This window comes from Ochotona princeps, chromosome 17, assembly GCF_030435755.1.
Source record: "Ochotona princeps isolate mOchPri1 chromosome 17, mOchPri1.hap1, whole genome shotgun sequence".
In the NCBI taxonomy this organism is placed as follows: domain Eukaryota; kingdom Metazoa; phylum Chordata; class Mammalia; order Lagomorpha; family Ochotonidae; genus Ochotona; species Ochotona princeps.
In genome coordinates, this window is record NC_080848.1 from 26,710,196 (window position 1) to 26,729,322 (window position 19,127).

The 19,127-nt window shown below is 44.3% G+C and overlaps 1 protein-coding gene, 1 long non-coding RNA gene and 1 pseudogene across 6 annotated transcripts; 1 reads left to right on the forward strand and 2 right to left on the reverse strand.

The window, feature by feature from the left end:
• Positions 1 to 1,268: 1,268 nt before the first annotated feature.
• VEZF1 (vascular endothelial zinc finger 1) lies at positions 1,269 to 18,819 on the reverse strand. 5 transcript variants are annotated; one of them, XM_004590993.2, is made up of 6 exons: positions 18,131 to 18,819; positions 12,960 to 13,654; positions 12,145 to 12,208; positions 10,882 to 11,065; positions 9,015 to 9,161; positions 1,269 to 4,597 (listed from the first exon to the last, which is right to left on the reverse strand). In XM_004590993.2, the coding sequence occupies exons 1-6, from the start codon at positions 18,161 to 18,163 to the stop codon at positions 4,170 to 4,172; spliced, it is 1,551 nt and encodes a 516-aa protein (XP_004591050.1). In that variant the 5' UTR covers positions 18,164 to 18,819; the 3' UTR covers positions 1,269 to 4,169. The 5 variants fall into 5 exon arrangements, with proteins under 5 accessions (XP_004591050.1, XP_058532128.1, XP_058532129.1 ...); XM_058676145.1 differs by having other exon boundaries at positions 10,882 to 11,083; XM_058676146.1 differs by lacking the exon at positions 18,131 to 18,819 and adding an exon at positions 15,453 to 17,459 and having other exon boundaries at positions 10,882 to 11,083.
• Positions 5,544 to 5,649, reverse strand: LOC118759751 (U2 spliceosomal RNA; annotated as a pseudogene).
• LOC131482396 (uncharacterized) lies at positions 18,179 to 19,126 on the forward strand. Its single transcript, XR_009246958.1, has 2 exons — positions 18,179 to 18,311; positions 18,814 to 19,126. It is a non-coding gene; the product is annotated as an uncharacterized LOC131482396 (long non-coding RNA).
• The last annotated feature ends 1 nt before the right edge of the window (position 19,127 follows it).

A 19,127-nucleotide genomic window follows, 5' to 3' on the forward strand; every position in this document is an offset into this window, starting at 1 on the left:
GGTTTGGGAGTGGGAGGATGGTGGTAGGTCAAGCTACAAAGACAATTTTTGGGATTATGATGCCAAGTCAGTGAAGATACAGAATGTGAAGTATGGAAATCCATTCCCTTACCATGACCATGATGAGACACTTTTTGCAGTCTTTCTTGGGACCTGCATAGGCATTCAGCCTAAAGGTGGATGGCCAGGAAAAGCCAGAGTCCAGACTACAGTCAAAGCCTTGTGAGCATCAGCACACAGGCCTGCCTGCCCTGCTAGATCAGGAGATAATCCAGTCAGTGGCAAGGATCAGGCCAGCTGTGGGGGATTTAGGTCCCAAAGGGACAAACGGCATGCTTCAGCTTGATAAAACTTCTAAGGAGGAAGTGGGAGGGGTGCAGGAGTTTACAAGGGCGCGGGTGGGGGAGGTGGGCAAGTGATTACTATTCCACAGAGGAGACTTTTTGTCCAATGACTCTTGAGGACACTAAAGTGAAAATTTCTATTATTCCCTCTTCACCCAAACCCAGGGTCCTCCAGAGAGGATCGAACTTCCAGGCTGTTGAGAAGAGCAAAGACACCTGGACAGCTGCGAGTAGAAAGATTTACTAGCAACTCAGTGAAACCACACTGTTCTCGTTCCCAAGAGAAAAACAGCACCAGAAAATACTTATTCCAGTTGTGTTCAGTGAGTCAATAAAAAGATGAAAGCTGTTATCACAGGAAATTTGGAAAGCCTCAATCCTCTAAACGGTGTAAGCATCCCAAACTTTGACTGAATGATGTCAGCACCATCTTGACTTACTGTCTGAAGTCACCCTCACCTGTTTACTCCTTGGAGGTGGCAATGGTGTTTCCATCACCCTTGCATGCCCCTTTGTGCCCGACAGTGACTGGCATGTTGCTGATCCTTAGGGACTCCTCACAGATATAGCTGAATACAATATAGCCTTTCCCTAATAAAGAAACCAGGTCTTAGCATGAGCAATGTTCTATACACATCTTTTGTTTGGTACAAGAACCCAAGTTTATGGCCACTGTCCCATATCTGGCTTCCTGAGCCTTCCCCAAGGTACTTGCATGGTTGTGTCCCCTCTTTAATCAGTCCAGTGCCTGTCCACCCAGGCTACCCCATGGCACTGAAATGCTGACCACTCCGACATCCGTCCCGCCCTCTTGTCCCAGCCAGCCCAATTCTGATGTGTGCATCTGGAGAAGCAGTGCTTTGTAAAACACCTGTCACCATGAATTGATGAAGCTTCTGAGGTAGTAAGCAATCCAGCATAACGTTTGTGACCGGTTAACTTTAATTTGTCAAAATAAATCTGCAGTATTTTGCATGTTAGTAATACAGTGCTGGTATTGACAGTAAAATCATCATCTGCTTACACAGAAACCTTCATTTAGGAGCACACCTCAGGAGGGAAATGGATACACAACACAAGGCAAATGCAGGCCAAGCAGCACGCCCTACAGCACAGCAGGCTGGATGTCAGCTTGAGGATAATCTAATACACTGTTCAGCTGCCAGTCTGATAAAGGGGAAGCTCTCCCAGGTTCCAACCAGAAGGGGACAACGTACTCTGCCTTCCCATCCATGGTGGCTGTAGTGCCTTCAACACCTGGCTCAATCAGTTCATCAGCATCAAACTCAATTCCAGTTCCAAGGCAGAGAATTGCACCACACATCCCATTTGCCCTCTTTCAGTGGTCCTCCCTCACCTCCATCCTGCCATCAACTCTCTCCCTCCCAAAAGAAGACACACGTGGCTTTATTATTGCAGACAAGCTTCTTAATAAAGAATGCATACAAAATAGCATTTTAACTGAAGTCATACAATGAAGTCTCACTCCTGTTTATTATACAATGAATTGATAAAACAATCATTTCTAGTATATATCTTTTTTTTTTTTTTTTAACTAATACTTTCAGGGTTCTGAGGCCCATACCTGCCCTTCCTGCAGGATGTTCCTTGGACCACTGTGGAGGAAGCCCGGGCTGTTTGCCCACAGAGGATGGTGACTGCCAGGCCAGCGGAGGCAGGTCCCAGCAGGCAGAGGCAGAGCCTACTGCAGGGTCTGCATGCTGGCGAGTGTGGACTTCCTAAACTGTGGCCACTGGCCTCCACTCCAGGCCTCAGCTGCTCGTTCCCGGGCCTTCCCCACAGGAGTCCTTCCAGTAGTCCACACATAATGCTCTACATATTAAAAACAAACCATTTTGTACTGTGGATAAGGACAGTTGTAACAAAGTCATAGCTACATATTTTTCTCTACATTTTGTTTATTGAGACAAACTAATTAAAAGGCACAAACATAGGGCATGTTTACATGGACATTATAACAAACATATACATTAAAAGTGTAGGAATGTGTTGCCTTCCTGCTAAACAGAAAGTTCCTAAGCTTTTATATATACAAAAGTTGTACAATTTAATGTCCTAAAGTACAAAAGATCATTTATAAAATTATTTTACACTACTATTTATTTATTTCTTACTATGTAGTTCAACCCCCTAGAACGGTTTTGTATAATGACACACAGATACCTGTCCCTGATGTAGGAAGTCTGCCTCAGATGCAAGGTATTTTGCTGCCTGAACTGACACAGTGGGGTATAAACGGAAGTCAATCCAGTTTGATAGTCCTGCAAACATTTTGCAAGATTAACACAACTAATTTCCATTTCTCTTAACTGCAAGATTAAAAGATGAATAAAAACCAAAAACATACTGCAACTTAAAAAATAATAGTAACATCTTGGTTTTAGTTAACATTTTTCTGACAAGCACAATGCTTTAAAAAACATTAAAAGTGTGGCATGATGACGTAGAGTATCTGTCTCCCTAGCTTTTGGTTTCTACTTTATGTACAGAGATAAACCAACCTGCTAAGAAATAAAAAGCACATGTCTCAACATGCACAGTCATTGCTGGGTTTCTGCAGGGAGTGCAGACAGCTGTCTCCCCAAAAACACCACAAAGCTGATACAAGTGTTTTCTCAAAGAAAAAAAAAAAAGGTGATGTCTATATTTACAAAGTTGAACCAATCTGCACAATTCATGATTAATAAATGGAAGGAAAAATTTCTTTTTTAAAAAAAGATACACTCTGCTTGTTCTGAAGGGGCATACTACCTAGTTAGTGGTTAGAATAAAAACTGTATACAATTTTATATAAGACATAAACTCTAGTGAGCAACTAACACATTTGTCCCTGTTGTAACATCAACAGGCTCTGATTGGGAGAGAGAGGGGCATGTCACTTCCCAGTGCCTCCAGCATCTTCCAATTTAAAGCAATATATCTGAACTGTTCCAAAGTATTCCTTGGCTCCTCAAAGGAATCTCACTGGCCTCCGTTTTTTAGGAGCCTGCCTGTCCGCAAACTTGACTTCTCCTCTGTCAACTGCGGCCTTCTCTGACTAAAACACAATCTGTATACTTTATTTTTTGTTTTTTAAAAAGTTTTTTTTGAAAAAGTCACCTACAATGCTATATTCCATCAGGATTAATATGCTGAGCAATATTTACATCTCCAAATATATCAGGTCACAATCCCTATTATATGTTGAAATTAGAATGATAAATTATCGTATGCTTTGCATATCAGAGCTGGTATCACCTTTCCCATAGGGAATGCTGCCTGAAATTAACATATTCCCAAAGGTAAAATGCATATTCTCTGAAATGCATTTTATTATGACAATGTATGTATTTACTCATAAAAACAATAGACAAAGACAGTTCTACACTAGCTCTCAAACTGTGGATTTAGAATTTCAGGTTAAAATCAGCCATTTGCTTTGTAGAGGGAGAAGAGTTCTGCTAGTGTTGAGAATAAAAGGATTTCTTGGAATTAGAAACAGTGATACTGTTTTATTTTGAAATGGGTTTTGCCTTTTTATGACTGGTTTTAATTCTGGATTTCATCTTGCCAACTACTATCCTGTTTAAACACTGCTGACAGCTAAAAGGGATTTCTGATGAAACTAAAGTGGTCCAGTGGTAAGTTACATATACATCTTACTTTGAACAATCCCAGCCAAATTGGAGAAATGTGCTACTACACTCTTAATAACTAATGCAATAAAACCTTCCATTTTCATGGTTTACTTTTTGCTTTAATCAACTAAGAGTAGGCTGCTGGTAAATATTCACTTTAACCCATGTTTTGACTTTATAATACTGTTTACCAAGGCGGTGATGTAGGCAAAGCTTGGGGTAAGAAAGGCATGCTCTCTACGGGCCTCATTGCTATATTGAGAGGGGCAGCTAACGTCATAGGTGTGGGCAGGTTCATTGGAGATGTGATTGTGACAGGATGTGCTATGTTCACTGGGGCAGTGACAGGGGTAGGGAGGTTGACAGGGGTAGTGAGTGTTAAAGGAGAGGTCATGGATAGTGGACTGGTTATAGTTACAGGATGCCCTATGTTCATTGGGCTGGTTATGTTAACTGCACTTGAAACATTTACTGGACTTCTCATGCTCATTGCAGCTGCTACTGTGACTGGGTTTGACATAGTCCCAGATGACACAGAGGATGTTATATTGAATGGAGTAGTGAGAGTCACAGGTGTCGTTGCGGCCGTGGAGGTTTGGCACAGGTTAGCAGCTTCTAAAATAAGAACACAAGAGGACCTTTAGACTTGAAAAAAAACAGTGAACAAACAGCTTCTGAATCACTGTCTTTTAATGAAGAAATGATAAACATTTAGTCAATTTAAGCAGTCAGCAGAGCAGTGGTCTCAGTACAAGCTGGGCACCCGGGATGAATCTCCTGAGGCTGTATCTCCTGCAAGGTAACTTGTTGAACCTTTATTTTTGGTTTCAAGTTCAGATTTACTTACCTACCTCACAGTGATGTTGGGAGGATCAGTTAGCTTGTGCAAGGCACTCTGCAGGACAGAGATACCAAGAAGGGCTAAGTGTTCTTGTTACTTCTTCATGCAGTTTCTCAGAGTTCTATAGACTTTCCTAGCAAGAGTTAACTACCAGCAGGCCAGGTCAAAAGAGCTTGTTGACACAGAGCTGGGCAGTGGCTGCACAGTGACAGAGCATCAGAAAAGAACTCTCACAGGCACACGGTAACTAACAGAGAGGAGGTGTAGTATACTCAAGCCTTAGAGGCAAAACCACTTTCTGTTAAGGTTTTAAAAATATATAATTAGAAGTTGACAAACTAGCTCTTTTAGTATCTGTTTATTTTACTCTCAGGATAATAGGGTTTTTTTTTTTTTAAGATTTATTTTTTTTTTATGGGAAAGTCAGATTTACACAGAGTGAAGGAGAGACAGAGAGGAAGATCTTCCATCTGCTGGTTCACACCCAAGTGGCTGCAACGGCCAGAGCTGAGCCGATCCAAAGCCAGAAGCCAGGAGCGTTGTCTCGCACGCGGGCGCAGGGTCCCAAAGCTTTGGGCCATCTTCAACTGCTTTCCCAGGCCACAAGCAGGGAGCTAGAAGGAAGTGGAGCAACTGGGATACAAACCAGCACCCATATGGGATCCCTGCGCATACAAGGTGAGGACTTTAGCTAATAGGCTGTTGCACTGGGCCCAGGATAACAGTTCTAGCTAAATACTCTTTTCATTATTTTATTTGAAAGGCAGATTCCAGGAAGTAGACACAGATACTACACTTGATCTTAGCCAAAAGGCCGAGAAGCGATGGAAGTAGACACAGAAAGAAAGATCTTCCATCCACTGGTTCACTCTCCAAATGGCTGCAATGGCTGGAGTTGAGGTGATCCCAAACCAGGAGCCAGGAGCTTCTTCTGAGTCTCCCAAACAAGTGCCAGGTCCCAAGGCATTGGGTTATCCTCTGCTGCTTTCTCAGGTCACAGGCAGGGAGCTGGATGGAAAATGGAGCAACCAGGACAGAAACTGGCACCCACACAGGCGGGATGCTGGCACTTGCAGGTAGAGGATCAGCCAATTGAGCTACCCTACTGGCCCCTCATCCAACCTCCTGTTAATGTATCTCAAGAGACAACAGATGATGGTTCAAGTACCTGGGCCCCTGATACTCATGTGAGAGACCCAAATGGAGTACTGGGCTCTTGGGTTTATAGGGAGTTTAACTGCCATCTGCAATGCTGGAATCCTGTATAGGAGCCAGTTCAAGTCCTGGCACTCCCAACTCGGCTTTCTGCCAACGAGCTTAGGAAAGCAACAGAAGATGGCCAAAGTGCTTGGACCCCTGCATCCATGTGAAAGACCCAGACAGAACTCTTTTGTGACCTGGCCTTAGCCTGGAGCAAACCAGTAGATGGAAGATCTATTTCTGTCCCTTCCTCCCTCCTGCCACCTTCCTTTTATAATCCATCTTTCAAATAAATAAATCTTTACCATATATATATATAAAAGATGGCCTGTATCCCTTATCATATAATGAAAATAATCAAACTCAATATTTAGCTCTAGCTCTTGATTCCAGGTTCCCACTGACACAGACCCTGGGAGGCACTCGTGCCAGCTCCAATGACTGGGTTCCCGGCACCTGCCGCAGAGACCAGCCAGGGCAGGTCCCAGCCTCTGAGCATTGAAAGAGTGAAACAGTGAGTAGGAATGCTCTCTCTGTCCATCTGTCCACCTCTCTCTCTCTCTCTCTCTCTCTCTCTCTCTCTCTCTCTCTCTCCAGTCTTCTTTCCCTTCCCCAAATCCCTCTACCCTCAAATTAAGTAAAAAGAAAAAAGAAAGAATAACTCCTCCAAAGAGACACTCCCTCAACAAAATTCAACACCATCTGCTAGTGTGCCAGAAAACAGCAATAGAGATGCAGCAGGTATGCTGCCTGTGACTTGGCTGTCAAAATACAGAAATGCATTTGAAACTAAACATGAAGGTTTGCACCTGGTATATAACAGATCATGTCTTGATCAACCTGGCTCATTTTTATCTTGGAAATTAAAATAATAATAATAATAATAATAATAATAATAATAATAAAAGACTCCCAGGAAATTCAGTATTGCAATTTAGATGGAACCTAGGAAATCTATATTTTTAAAAATGGCCACAATAGCCAGAGCTAGACTGTTCTGAAGTTGGAAAGCCAGGAGCTCCTGGGCCCCCTAGTCGGTGCAGGGTCCTAAGGCCCTGGGCCATTCTTCACTGCTTTCCCAGCAAGTCTAACACTTAAAGGGACATGGTTGTTTCTGGTTTAGGTTTTCACATCATCCATCTCCCCTCTCCCAAAATGTGACACTAACTAACATGAATACAAAGTTTTGTAACATCCATGGTCATTTGCAGAAAGACATTCATGCTACAAATGGTAATACAGTAGCATTCTGTTTCTTTGAGGTCAGAAGATGTGCTCAACAATCAAGTCTTATTGTGCAAGCAAACTGAAATACAATACCAAATAGAAAAGTGTAGGAGAGAGAAAGCAAACTCACTTTTGAGGTAACAGTAGTATTGCTATGGATATTCTCCTCTAGATCTCCCCAAAAGACACAGCTCTCATTCTCCTCTGTGCCACTTCCCACCCCATTTTTCCTCTTACTGATGTTTCCTCTTACTGATGGCTTGAAGAATTTCACTTTCCCCAAGCTAAATATCCTTCAAAGCATACTTCAACCCACTACAAAAATTATGATAACACAACATTTTTTTTTTTTTTGGTTCCCACTTCTAGCCAACACCATGGTCCCTTCTCCTACCACAAAACATTTCATTAAGCTAATGACACATCTTCATTTGGAAGCCAGCCTGGAGAGCATATCCGGACTCCTGCTCTACAATTCCAGCAGATACAGGAAAAAGGAGGTTATTGCTTATATTTCCATCCAAGCACAGGATGCTTGGAAGGAAATCTGAGAAAGAAAACTTTATACAAAAGCAAAAGGCAGAAGAAATCACACAGCAAAGGAATTCTACATAGAACAGCCCATCTGTAGAGGATGCCTCAGAACCAAAAACAGTCAGACGTGGCAGAGGTAGAGCAGGAAAGAAGGAATTCAGCAGTCTGTCCTATTGCTGGTGATACACTGACAAGCTGATTTACCTGAAAAGGCTGCACAACAGTCCAGAAACCAAAGCCACAACTAGTAAGTTGAAAAATAAATTGAACCGACATGCTTAATTCTTTGTATGATATAAACAGAGAAAAGCAAGTCATTCTTAACTGCTGTACCAATTATAAGTATGGTCTCAAAAATGCAGACATGCTAAGTTAATGTCAGTCCTCAATGAGAAACTGAAGATTAAGAAGACTAAGAGAAAATACACTGGCCCCTGCGGACAGCCTAGCAGTTAAATCCTCGCCTGCATGCGCAGGGATCCCATATGGGTGCCAGTTTGTATCCCAGTTGCTCCACTTCCCATCCAGCTCCCTGCTTGTGGCCTGGGAGAGCAGTTGAGCATGGCCCAAAGCTTTGGGACTCTGCGCCCACGTGGGAGACCCGGAAGAAGCTCCCAGCTTTTAGCTCTGGATCAGCTCAGCTCTGGCCATTGCGGCCACTTGGGGAGTGAACCAGAGGATGGCAGGTCTCTGTCTCTCCTTCACTCTGTGTAAATCTACCTTTCAACAAAAATAAGTGAGTCTTTTTAAAAAAAAGAGAGAGAGCAAGAAGACATGAGCACTATAACCTGAACCATGGAATAGTATGCCGCTCCACACTGAAGAAGACAATCGCGCAGCTGTAAGAAAATGAACTACCAACACACAAGACTATTTTACCTACCTCTAAATGTGGGAATACTTAAGGTGGACATCAAACTGAACATAAAAATGAAGCTCTAAGAACAGCAACAAATCACATTTGATTCCAAATTTGTAACAAAAAGTAAATCAAAAGAAAAAATATGACAAGAAGTACTGAAAATTTTCATTAGCCAGTTATAAAAAAAACTTATCTGGAAGTTCTGTTGACAACAACTAAACTTTCCCAGACACTTTACAGCATAGAGTTCTTTACATGCTTCCATAAAGCTGGATTCCAGAAGCTACAGCTTCTCTACTTTGATCTTTGGCACACGACATGAACACACTTCCAAAGCCATACTTTGGACCCTGGAAGCCTGCTCTTACCTTTCTTCCTTGCTTTGACAGCTTCTTCCCACAGTCTCAGTGTTTCCACCTGTTTCCCTGGCCAGCTTGTCACGTGCTGCTGTTGCTGCTGCTGCTGTTGCTGCTGCTGCTGCTGCTTCTGGCTGCTGGTCTCTTCACTCATGCATGCTATTCCAAAGATACACCAGAAACACTACATTTATGTTGAAAAAGTGTGGCCATTAAAAAAAAAATCAAAGCTTAAGATAACTAAGATTCTTCCTGCTTCTATAATTTTTAATTAGTTTTATTTATTTTGAAAGGCAGAGTGAGAATGAAACACCACACTTTGATAACCAGCTTCACTCTTCAAAGGCCTACAACAGCCATGCCTGGGCCAGGCTGAAACCGGGACCCAGGAATTCCCACCTGGGTCTCCCACATGAGTGGCAGGGACCCACACACTTGATCATCTCCTGCTGCCTCCCACGGTGAGCCTCAGCAGGAAGCTGGTTTGGAAACAGAGCTGGCACACAAACCCAAACATCTTGATATGGGATGTGGGCATCTCAAGTGCAGCTTAACCCATTGTGCCAGAATGCCCATACCCTTATCATTTAACTTGATAGCTCTCACTACAGCACATTGTTCTGGCTGCTTGTGTCTGTATTGATCAAAACAAGTAAGCAGATTAAAAAGTCTAGAAAACTAGGGACAGCCAACACAAAATAAAAAATTATTATTTGCCACCTTGACAAGCAAGTGTCTATAGAGATGAAGTTAGATAACAGTAATAGGAACTAAGCAGTGTTCATCAAAATATCATCTGCTTACTTAAGCACAATGACATACCCCCAAATAAACTGTTACAAAGCACAACATGGCAGATAATAAACACAATGTACTCACAAAGAAGTAAAAATGTATAAGATTAAAGCTCATTGGTTTTTTTTCCCCATTTATTTGTGGTCACCTATTTTTTAAGGATTTCATGTTTCTGCTGCATAATAGAATACAGAATTAGGAAAACACTTTTTTCTACTGGTTAGGGCAATCTTAAAAAAGAAATAGCCTGGGTAAATGCAAATATTAAATTTTATCCACAAGGGGCCAGCATGATGGTTTGTTGGTTCACCCTCCATCTGCAAGTGCCAGCATCCCATATGAGCACTAGGTTGTAACCCGGTTGTGTCATTTCCTTTGTTCATGGCTATGGGAAAGCAGAGGAGGATGTCCAAAGCCTTAGGAACCTATACTTGTGTGGGAGTCCTGGAAGAGCTCTTGGCTCCTGGCTTTGTATGGGCTCAACTCTGGCCATTGTGTCCATTTGAGGAGTGAACCAATAGATGGAAGGTCTTTCTTTCTCTGTGTCTCTCCTCTCTGTAGATTTGCCTTTCCAATAAAAATAAGTAAATCTTAAAAAAAAAAAAAAAGGTAAATCAAACTTATTAACCTTTTCAGATTACTACTGAATATCACCAGTTAGGAGACACCCAAGAATCTTCCTAACTTTAAATAAATAAAAACAATGAGATTGCCAAGTATAAGCTGTTGCTTGTTAGTGTGATTTCCACTGCTTCAATTCTGACATACTAGAGCTTTTTATTCAAATCCCACATGGGAAGAAGAGCTATGCTGAAAAGCAGCTGTGGGGAAATCCTGCTCTTTTAATATGGGCACCATTAGTTGACAAGCACAGGACTGAAGGCAAGATTAGTGGGAGCTTATCAGTGCTGTAAACATGCGTAAAAGTCATAGTTCCGACCAATATGCTCTCTGCTGCTACCTATTTGTACCTTCTAGTAACAGTAGGAAATAGGAGGAGAATGTTAATATAGTCTTGACAGTACAGTGAAAGTACTCCTAAAACGTAAGTGTCTAGATTCCACCAATTTGAGGCAACACCTACCTTTACTGATGCCTTGTTTGCATGTATTACAGTTGATACTTTGGCTTTGTCCGTGTGTCTTTAAGTGGCTGGTGATATATGCCGCACTCAGGAGCTTCCCACAGATGTTGCATGACACCTTGCCTTCATGGCGCACCATGTGTGTCCGCAGTCTGTCTTTGGTGGCAAAGGCAGCAGTGCATGTCTGCATGAGGGAGGAAAACTTTTTTTTAATATAGACTATCCTGTTCTCCTCATTTTAAAGTATGTTATATTCTATGCAATATCCTACCCACATCAGCAAGGTGACTGCAATAATTTTTAACTATTTAAAAACTGTTTTAACTGCTTTGTGTTACGTAGAATCATAATTACAGTAAAAGACTCAATAAATTTCTTATCTTTCCATTTTGGAAGAAAATACATCAACACAGAGTTGAAACCATGTGAGCTTTAGAGTCAGTTAAGCCTAGATTTTAATCTGGATTTTAACTGCACTTTAGAATTTATTAAACAGTTTAATGCTAAGAAAGTCAGCTAACCTATCTAAATTTGTCTCTTCATTGATAAAATAGACAATACCATCACAAAATTATTGGTGGACTAATGGCCTGGCACATACAGCACAAACTCATTCCATGACATTAGCTTCCTTCCTCCACTATATTTTTTTAGCATTCACATCATTTACTTAATAAAATCAGTCACTAACAAACTTAACTGAAAGGAGCACTAAGACATTCAGCAACAAATTACAATTATTGATCCCCAAAACAGTCCTTTGACTTACCAAATTCCTAACTTTTTCATTACCACAAGTTACATCAAACCAAATCATTAACCTGAAGAGATTTAAATAACTAGGAAAATTATCCAATTTGATTACCAGCAGGCAAAAATGTACGAAGTAATAACATTTGGGAGAAAATTTCAGCTTTTCCCATTAGAGTTAAAACAACCTTATCCATCAAGCCAAAATATAATTTAAAGCCCTTTGTTCTTTTATTCATTTCAGATATTTTACATGAGTTTATTTATTTTTTCTTCTGATAATAAAAAGTGCTGTTGCCCAAGGAAAGGGAAATGTAGTTTATTAAAAATTATCTTGCCTTACAGAAACAGAAGCTGTCATTTATATTTTATAAAACTAGAATTCAAATGGAGCACATTTATTCAAGTTGGTGATTTTTATGGCTATTCAAAAACAGTGAGATTTGATGGCTTAGCTCTTCTGAATGATGTGCATTAAGTGCTATGCTAAGGATAAGTCATTTTAACTCTTACTTGGCATTTGAAGGGTCTTTCTGTTGAATGGACATGTTTTACGTGACAGCTTAAGTGGTCAGGCCTGTGAAAGAGAGTTTCAAGAGAAGATGTAACAGAACACACGTATAAATGCTGCTCAGGTGAATGCTAACATGCTTGGCAGATTAAGAAGGGGGCATTTTCAAAGAAAGCCAGCAGAGTAGCAATTCCCCCTCCCCCCAGTGCAAGCCTCCTTACTTCCCTTAGCATCAACAAAAGCCTCAGTCATTTACCTATTAATTTCCTCTGCTAGTCAACATCAAATCATATTAGATCTTGATTTTTTTACAATTAGGAAATATACTCAAAGTTTTAGGATTAATACTTGTCAGAAACAGCTACCACTACATCGACTCTTCAGTTTTAAAAAATGAAAACAAGTAAAATGTTAGTGATTACATAAGAATGGAAAAATATTCTTCTAAAAGTTTTAATAAGAATATCCATGGTCATCTCAACTTCCCGAAAATACATTTCTCTGATTTGCACAGGAAGCCTCATGTCTCAAGCACAAATTAACTGGAAACTGGTGGTTTTGCAGTGTTAATATGTCGTGCCAAGTAAAGGCCTGAGTCCACCAAAGCGCTTCTTAAATGAAATAACAGGTTAGTCACTACGTCCCCACTTGTCAATCACACCAAAAAGGACTTAGACCTGGAGGCATACTATTTCTCTACCACTGATCCCCTCTACTCACACAGGCCTGCCCACACTCTCATGAACCTGCAGAGACAAAACTGAAGTTCACAGATACTGTAAGGAAACAAACAAACAAACAAAGTAAATCACAGTACCTGGAGAAGCCTTTCCCACAAACACTGCAAGTATAGGGTTTGGTGATGCCTCCTTCGTGAGATCTCACATGGTAAGTCATCCGGTCCTTCCTCTTGAAGCGCTGATTGCAAGTAGGACACTCGAAGGGCTTTTCGTCTGAGTGGGAGAGCTTGTGCCGATTGAGGTGGTACACATCTCGGAAGGCCTTCCCACACATCTCACAAGCATGGTTCTTCTTGACAGGCTTGCTAGGTTTCTTGACAGACTGGGTCACAGGCATAGCTGTGGTGCTGGCACTGCTACTGGGGTTGGTGCCCGAGGATGATGTAGTGACTGTTGATAAGATGCCTGCAATGGTCGAGACCAACGAAGTTCGGGTGCTGTCCCCAGCGATGGTGGAGATCAGGGGAACCACCGTGGTGGGGGTTTTCTTTGGCCGGGACACCAACTTGATCCCTGTGTGGCAGGACTCATGGCGCCTCAGGTGATAGCTGTCCCTGAAAGCTTTACTGCAGTAAGTGCACACAAACGAAGTTTTGGGTTTTTCTTTTTTAATCCCAATAGCATCTTTTAATGTCTCTGGTGCAGCCTGAGGTTTCTGAGTTATTGGTATGGGAAGCAATGGTTTCTGGTCAGGGGGCTCCACAGCCGAGCTCAGGAGAGGCAGCAGGCTGTTCTGTGCCGCCTGCTGTTGGTGATGGGAGGCTTCATGGGCCTAAAACCAAAGAGGGACACTTCAGAAACCCAGCCTTCACGAGGACCTTCAAAATGCAACACATTCCAGGCAACAGAGACTAGAAGAAGCAAAGAGCCTGCAAGCTATTCTCTGCAGCAAAGATCCAGCAGCTACCTTGTTCTCTTAACAGCTCCCTACACACACCAAGTACTGAAAATCACTGTGCAGAGAGAACACTTAGGACTGAGCCGCTGGCAGTTATCTTGCTTTCAAACAGGTCACTAAGCTCCACAGTACCCTGGCTCATAAGGGACATACCAGCTAATGACATCAGTTTGCATTAGTCTGTCAGTGCTGAAACCAAGTTTAAATAACTTGTCAAGAAACTTATAACACAGACTTCAGTTTTCAAAAGTACCTTACTAAAGCAACATACACACAAAGTGACATAAGCGTTCCCTTATCTATTACCAAAGAGGAGAGAAGCACCATGCCTTTCATCAGAAAAATCTTAGTGACTGAGCCAGGGGTCTGTTGCTAAGTGAGGAAAGGAGCCAAAGTTTACTTCTGAAATTTTCATGGAACTGCTAAAAGACTGGTTTGAAACAAACCCTGCTCAACCCGGAAGGCATCTGTGAAGGTAGTCCACAGCAAAACACCTGTGTACTGCATCTCAAGTCATTCCCTTCTATTAAAGTCTGCATCCTGGAGCAGCACCAGCCGTTTAAGCCCTAAACTTTCAGACAGGCTTACAAGAGGAAAACAAACAAATGATAAGCACTTAAGTTCTATTCATGCTCATCTTCTTCCACCAGTTGTAGGTTTCAATAAAGTATAAGACCTTTGCTGTTACAATGTACTTCTCCACTCCAAAACTGGGGGCTGGACACTGTCATTAGCTGCACTGAAAGCAAAATTGCCATCAGCTTTTTGGCATTTATGAGTAAGTAACCTCTTGATTTTGATTCTTTTAAAATTCTTCACACCTTCAAACTGATCAACTTTTAGGAAATGGTGGGGAAAAATTCCTGAAATTGTTCTTCCTAATATGTTGCTCTTTACTAGCATGGTTGAAACTTGACAGTGAGCCTAAGCCCTGTGCTAGACTTTTAGAATCTGAAAGGGATGTACGCAGTGAGAAGTAAGAGTTTCAAGCATTTTAGGCATATAATATCCTACAAAGGGTCTAACTCGTCACTTTAAATACTTCAGATAGCTATTTATCCTTCTCCCACTATGATCACAGGTGCTACAGCTGACTGATTAAGGAAAAAAAGGACACACACACAGCTCTCTCCTGATGGGTAAGGACATATACCACATATTGCTTCAACTTTACTTGCTGCCAGCACAAAAGCTAAGCCTGGAACTAGTATCTACCAAGTGATTGGCAGGTGTGCTAGAGTAACCAGCTCCATTCAATTTAATAATTTGTATTTAATCACCATTTAAATTCTAGAAGCACTCTTCAAAAATGGTGCGATGATTACCTTTTCTGGAGTTAAAGCTCCCATTGAATTACAGTCCAGTTTTAACCTAATCTGTGGAGCTCCTATAACTGCAGGCCTCTATCTATCCAAGTGACAACAGCAGAAACTTTACAGGATTTGGACTCTAATCTCATCCCTCGTCTAAGCTGGCAGTAGGATACCCAAGTTTCCATACACCATACAAATGGTTAATAATTCAAAGTATCTCAAGATATACAATTTCAAAGGCTAACAGATCAGATAATAGGGAATGCAAATCTTCTGGACAAAGTTCAAACTTACAATGTTTTGAAGCATTTTCCAATTCCAAACAACCATTAGTGCAATGAAGTACTAAAAGCACTTACTGCTCTTTTACCCATTCTGATGTCTGTGGCAACATAAGCATGTGCACAGCCTTGCTGAAGCGCCCTCTCACATGGGGGGTGAGGTGCTGGAGGACCACTACTGAAACCACTCTCCGAGGAGTCCTAGGAGCCCTTCTAAGAGGGGAACTGGGTTTTCTCAACTTATTCTCTGGGGGAGAGACAGTAAAATAACAACCACAACCTCCCTTTAGTTAAGTGATTTATTTTTAAAATATAACTTCTGAATAGACTTTTATTTCACTAGTGTCATCAAATCAAGGTTTTAATTTTATCTCCCATCTCTTTCAACTTGCAAGGTAATTAACCTTGCCGCCACTCTCCTTTTTCTGGGGATGACGAAAACAAAAACCAAAAAACCAGAAATGTTATTTCATCACCCTGGGTGGTAGGATGTGGCACCACGAAATCTCCAGCGCCAGAGGGTAAAAGATTTTGTACTGAAACAAATTAGCATTGGTGAGTCATCTCTTGAATGTCCTGTTAGGAGAATCATCCATCAAATATTTTAACAGCTATGGCTTTCACTTTCCACCAGGTTATCTGGAAAGCAGGCAGCATCATAAAACTGCTTTAACATGTAAGTTCAACAGGATGCTCTGGGAAACACACAAATGTTTACCTCTCCATTTTCCCAGTGAAAATTAAAAACAGAACCAATCCTATCCATACCTTTCCATAGAAAGACCAAAATATTCTCTTTACCCATTCATCTCTTCTTGGCTGAGTTATAAGTTTTCCAACAATTTTCAGTGCACTCATTGCAAGAGCCCATGGTCAAATATTGTCTTTAACACTTTCCCACCATGTGAAAAAAATCTGAATAGTTGAAAAATTTTAAATAATATAAAATCAAATTAAAAACTAGATCAATAAATTTCTGGCACTTGCTGTATCAAGGAAAGAGTCATTAGCAGTAATTAACAAGAATCCGAACCGCTTTCCCAAGAGGAGTTACCAGGTTTCCCTTACAGACACTCTAGCTCTCTTCAGTGTCTATTAAGTTTACAGACGATAGGCTTAAGTTTTTTTCTTAACCAATCCTGCATTTTAAAATGATCATCTGAAAGTTTTTCCCCCCCCTAGAAAAGGCATTTGCCACCTTTACACTAACCTGGGTGGCAGTTAACTGTGTTATCGTTTCTTTTCCAGTGCATGCTGAAGTTATCGCATTGTTATCATGCTCATCAAAGCATGATGAAACAATACTCCAACAGAATGACAGAGGGAAAAGTTCACAAGCCCTGTAATTTCGGGTATTTTCAATTTTAAGAAGCCTGTTTCCATTACTTAAAATCAAATTGCCCACACACCAAAGAACATATGTCTTGAAACAACAAAGCAGGGCTACACAATAGGAACGTTCAAAACACACACCTCCCTATATAACTCCACTGGGATGGGTCCAGTGTCTGGGAAGGTAATGTTTTGAAAATTCTGCATCCGTTCCTGGATAGTTTGGAAAGGCCTCAAGCGCCCAGCTCTGCATTTGCGATTTCATCAAGTATTCAAAGAGGGGAAATTACCCCGAGGCGGGAAGAATGCTCTTAAAAGCGCCCAGCTCTCTAACCTCGGGTTCCTAAGTTTCCCTGTGACCTCATCCCTGCTGCCCACTAAATGCTTCGTTTGCAAACACAAACGAAGCGAACAAGCGTGTTCCCACCGTGATCTTCCAAAGAGAGGTTCCCTCCACCTAAAGTGAGCCGGCGAGAGGATCGCCGCTAGCGTTATCGGCTGCAGTCGCTTTTAAGTTTCTTGCAAAAGGCGCACGGCAACACCCCAACGAGTGACTCATCTGGGGGCTTTGTAAGCGGACTTTGTTTGCGCTCTCCCCGCTGGCCGGCCGAGGGAACGTCCGCAGCCGGGGGAGGTCAGGCCTGCACGGGGGCCGAGGGAGTCCCCAGGCTGACCGGCAGGCGCGAGCGCTGGACAGCGGGAGCTGGTGTCAGCTGCCAAGGATCGGCCGGGACTTGGGAGAAAAGCGCCGGGGCCTCGGGGCGGGGGGGGGGGGAAGTTTGGGGAGGGGATACACGCTCTCAACGCCCCCCAAGGGGATGGACACGAGGGAAGCGGCGGGCAGGGGGAGTGGCGGGCAGCCCGGGGAGTCCCGCTATTCGCGGGGATGCGCCAGGGGGTCAGAAAGTCAACACATACACACGCACACACACAAAAAGAGAGGGGACGGACGGGGGTGAAAGGAAGAGCGAGCAGGCGGGAGACGGACTAAGTGCACATCGTGGGGGACCCCCTCTCCCCCGCGCGCGCCCGGGCCCGACGCGCGCAGTGGCCGAGCGGCCGCGCTATCCAGCAGCTCGGCGCCCTCCTTTCTCCGGGCTGCGGGCTGCTGACAGCCACCGGCCTCCTCCCTTCCCCTTCGGGGCGGGAGGGAAGGGTGTGTATGCGTGTGTCTGTGTGCGCTGGGGGGGCCCCCGGGGCTCACCCCGAGGCCTGCTCTTTCCCCCCCGCACCCCGTGAGGCCGCCAGCTATCACCTAAGCAGCCCGGCTCCGCTGGGGCGAGCGGGCGGAAAAACAAAGGGGGATTAAGGCCGGGCCGGAGAGCGGAGTCGGGAGGGAGGGGAGGAGGAGCGCCCGCCCGCCCGCCAGCCCGGGGCCCGGCCCCCCTGTCCCCCCCGTGCCCCCCCGGGGGGGCCCCCAGTACCTGGAACAGGAACGCGGTCCAGTTGGCCTCCATGGCTGCTGCGGCCGACCCCCCTCCTCCCCACTCCCCCCGCTCGGGGAGCCTCCTCAGCCGGAGGAGGCGACAACAAAGCGGCGGCGGCGGCGGCGGCAGCGGCAGCGGCGGCTCCTCAACATGGCAGCGCTGAGCGCGGCCACTTCCGGTAACCTCCGGGACGCACCACCGCGGCGGCGAGCGCGGGCGGGGGGGGAGCCCCGGCCGGGCCGCCGCGGCCCCCACTCGCTCCGACCCCCGGTGCGCGTCCCCGCCGCCGGCTCGCCGCCTCGGAGCTCAGCCGGTGCCCGGCGGCGGTGGGGTCAGGGTCCCCGCGGGGGGGCCGGGGTGGGGCCGGGGGCGGGGATGGGGCGCGGCGTCCCCCCCCGCGGGGGTGTGTGGTGCTGCGGTCCGTGGCTCAGGCAGCTGGAGCAGGGGGAGCTCAGGAGAGAAGATGGAGGACGCCAGGGTCTGGCGCTGGCCCGCCGGGCACGGCTGAGCTGTCTCCAGTGACTCAGACACCGTACCCAGGAGCGTCGAGGCCCTGGCAGCCCCTCAGCCGAGGACACAGGCCGTGGCGCTCACCCGGTTCTTCAGTCCAGCATGCACAGCACAGCCCCCACCTTGAAACTGGGGGAAGCCCCGCAGACTTGCGGCGTCTCTCCCCTTAGGTTTTCATTTCTGGGCAGCCAAGCCTTCTTTCTGCACTTCCGCTGAGCTAGGCCACCTCCCTCTGAGTAGCCTTCCATCACCAGCAGGGAATCCCACTGGGGTGCAGGCTCAGATCCTCCCAGGGTGGAGGGAAACACTTCCCACGCACAGACATGTCATTACTGGGTTATTCTTGGGTGACGGGCTGAGCTTCCCCACCCTCCCCTTCACTCCAGATATGATGTGAAATTCTACCCAAAAGCCCCTCCTCTCCCGCCAACAAAAATAAAAACAAGTGAGAAAATATAGACATGAAATTATTTTAGTCCTTCAG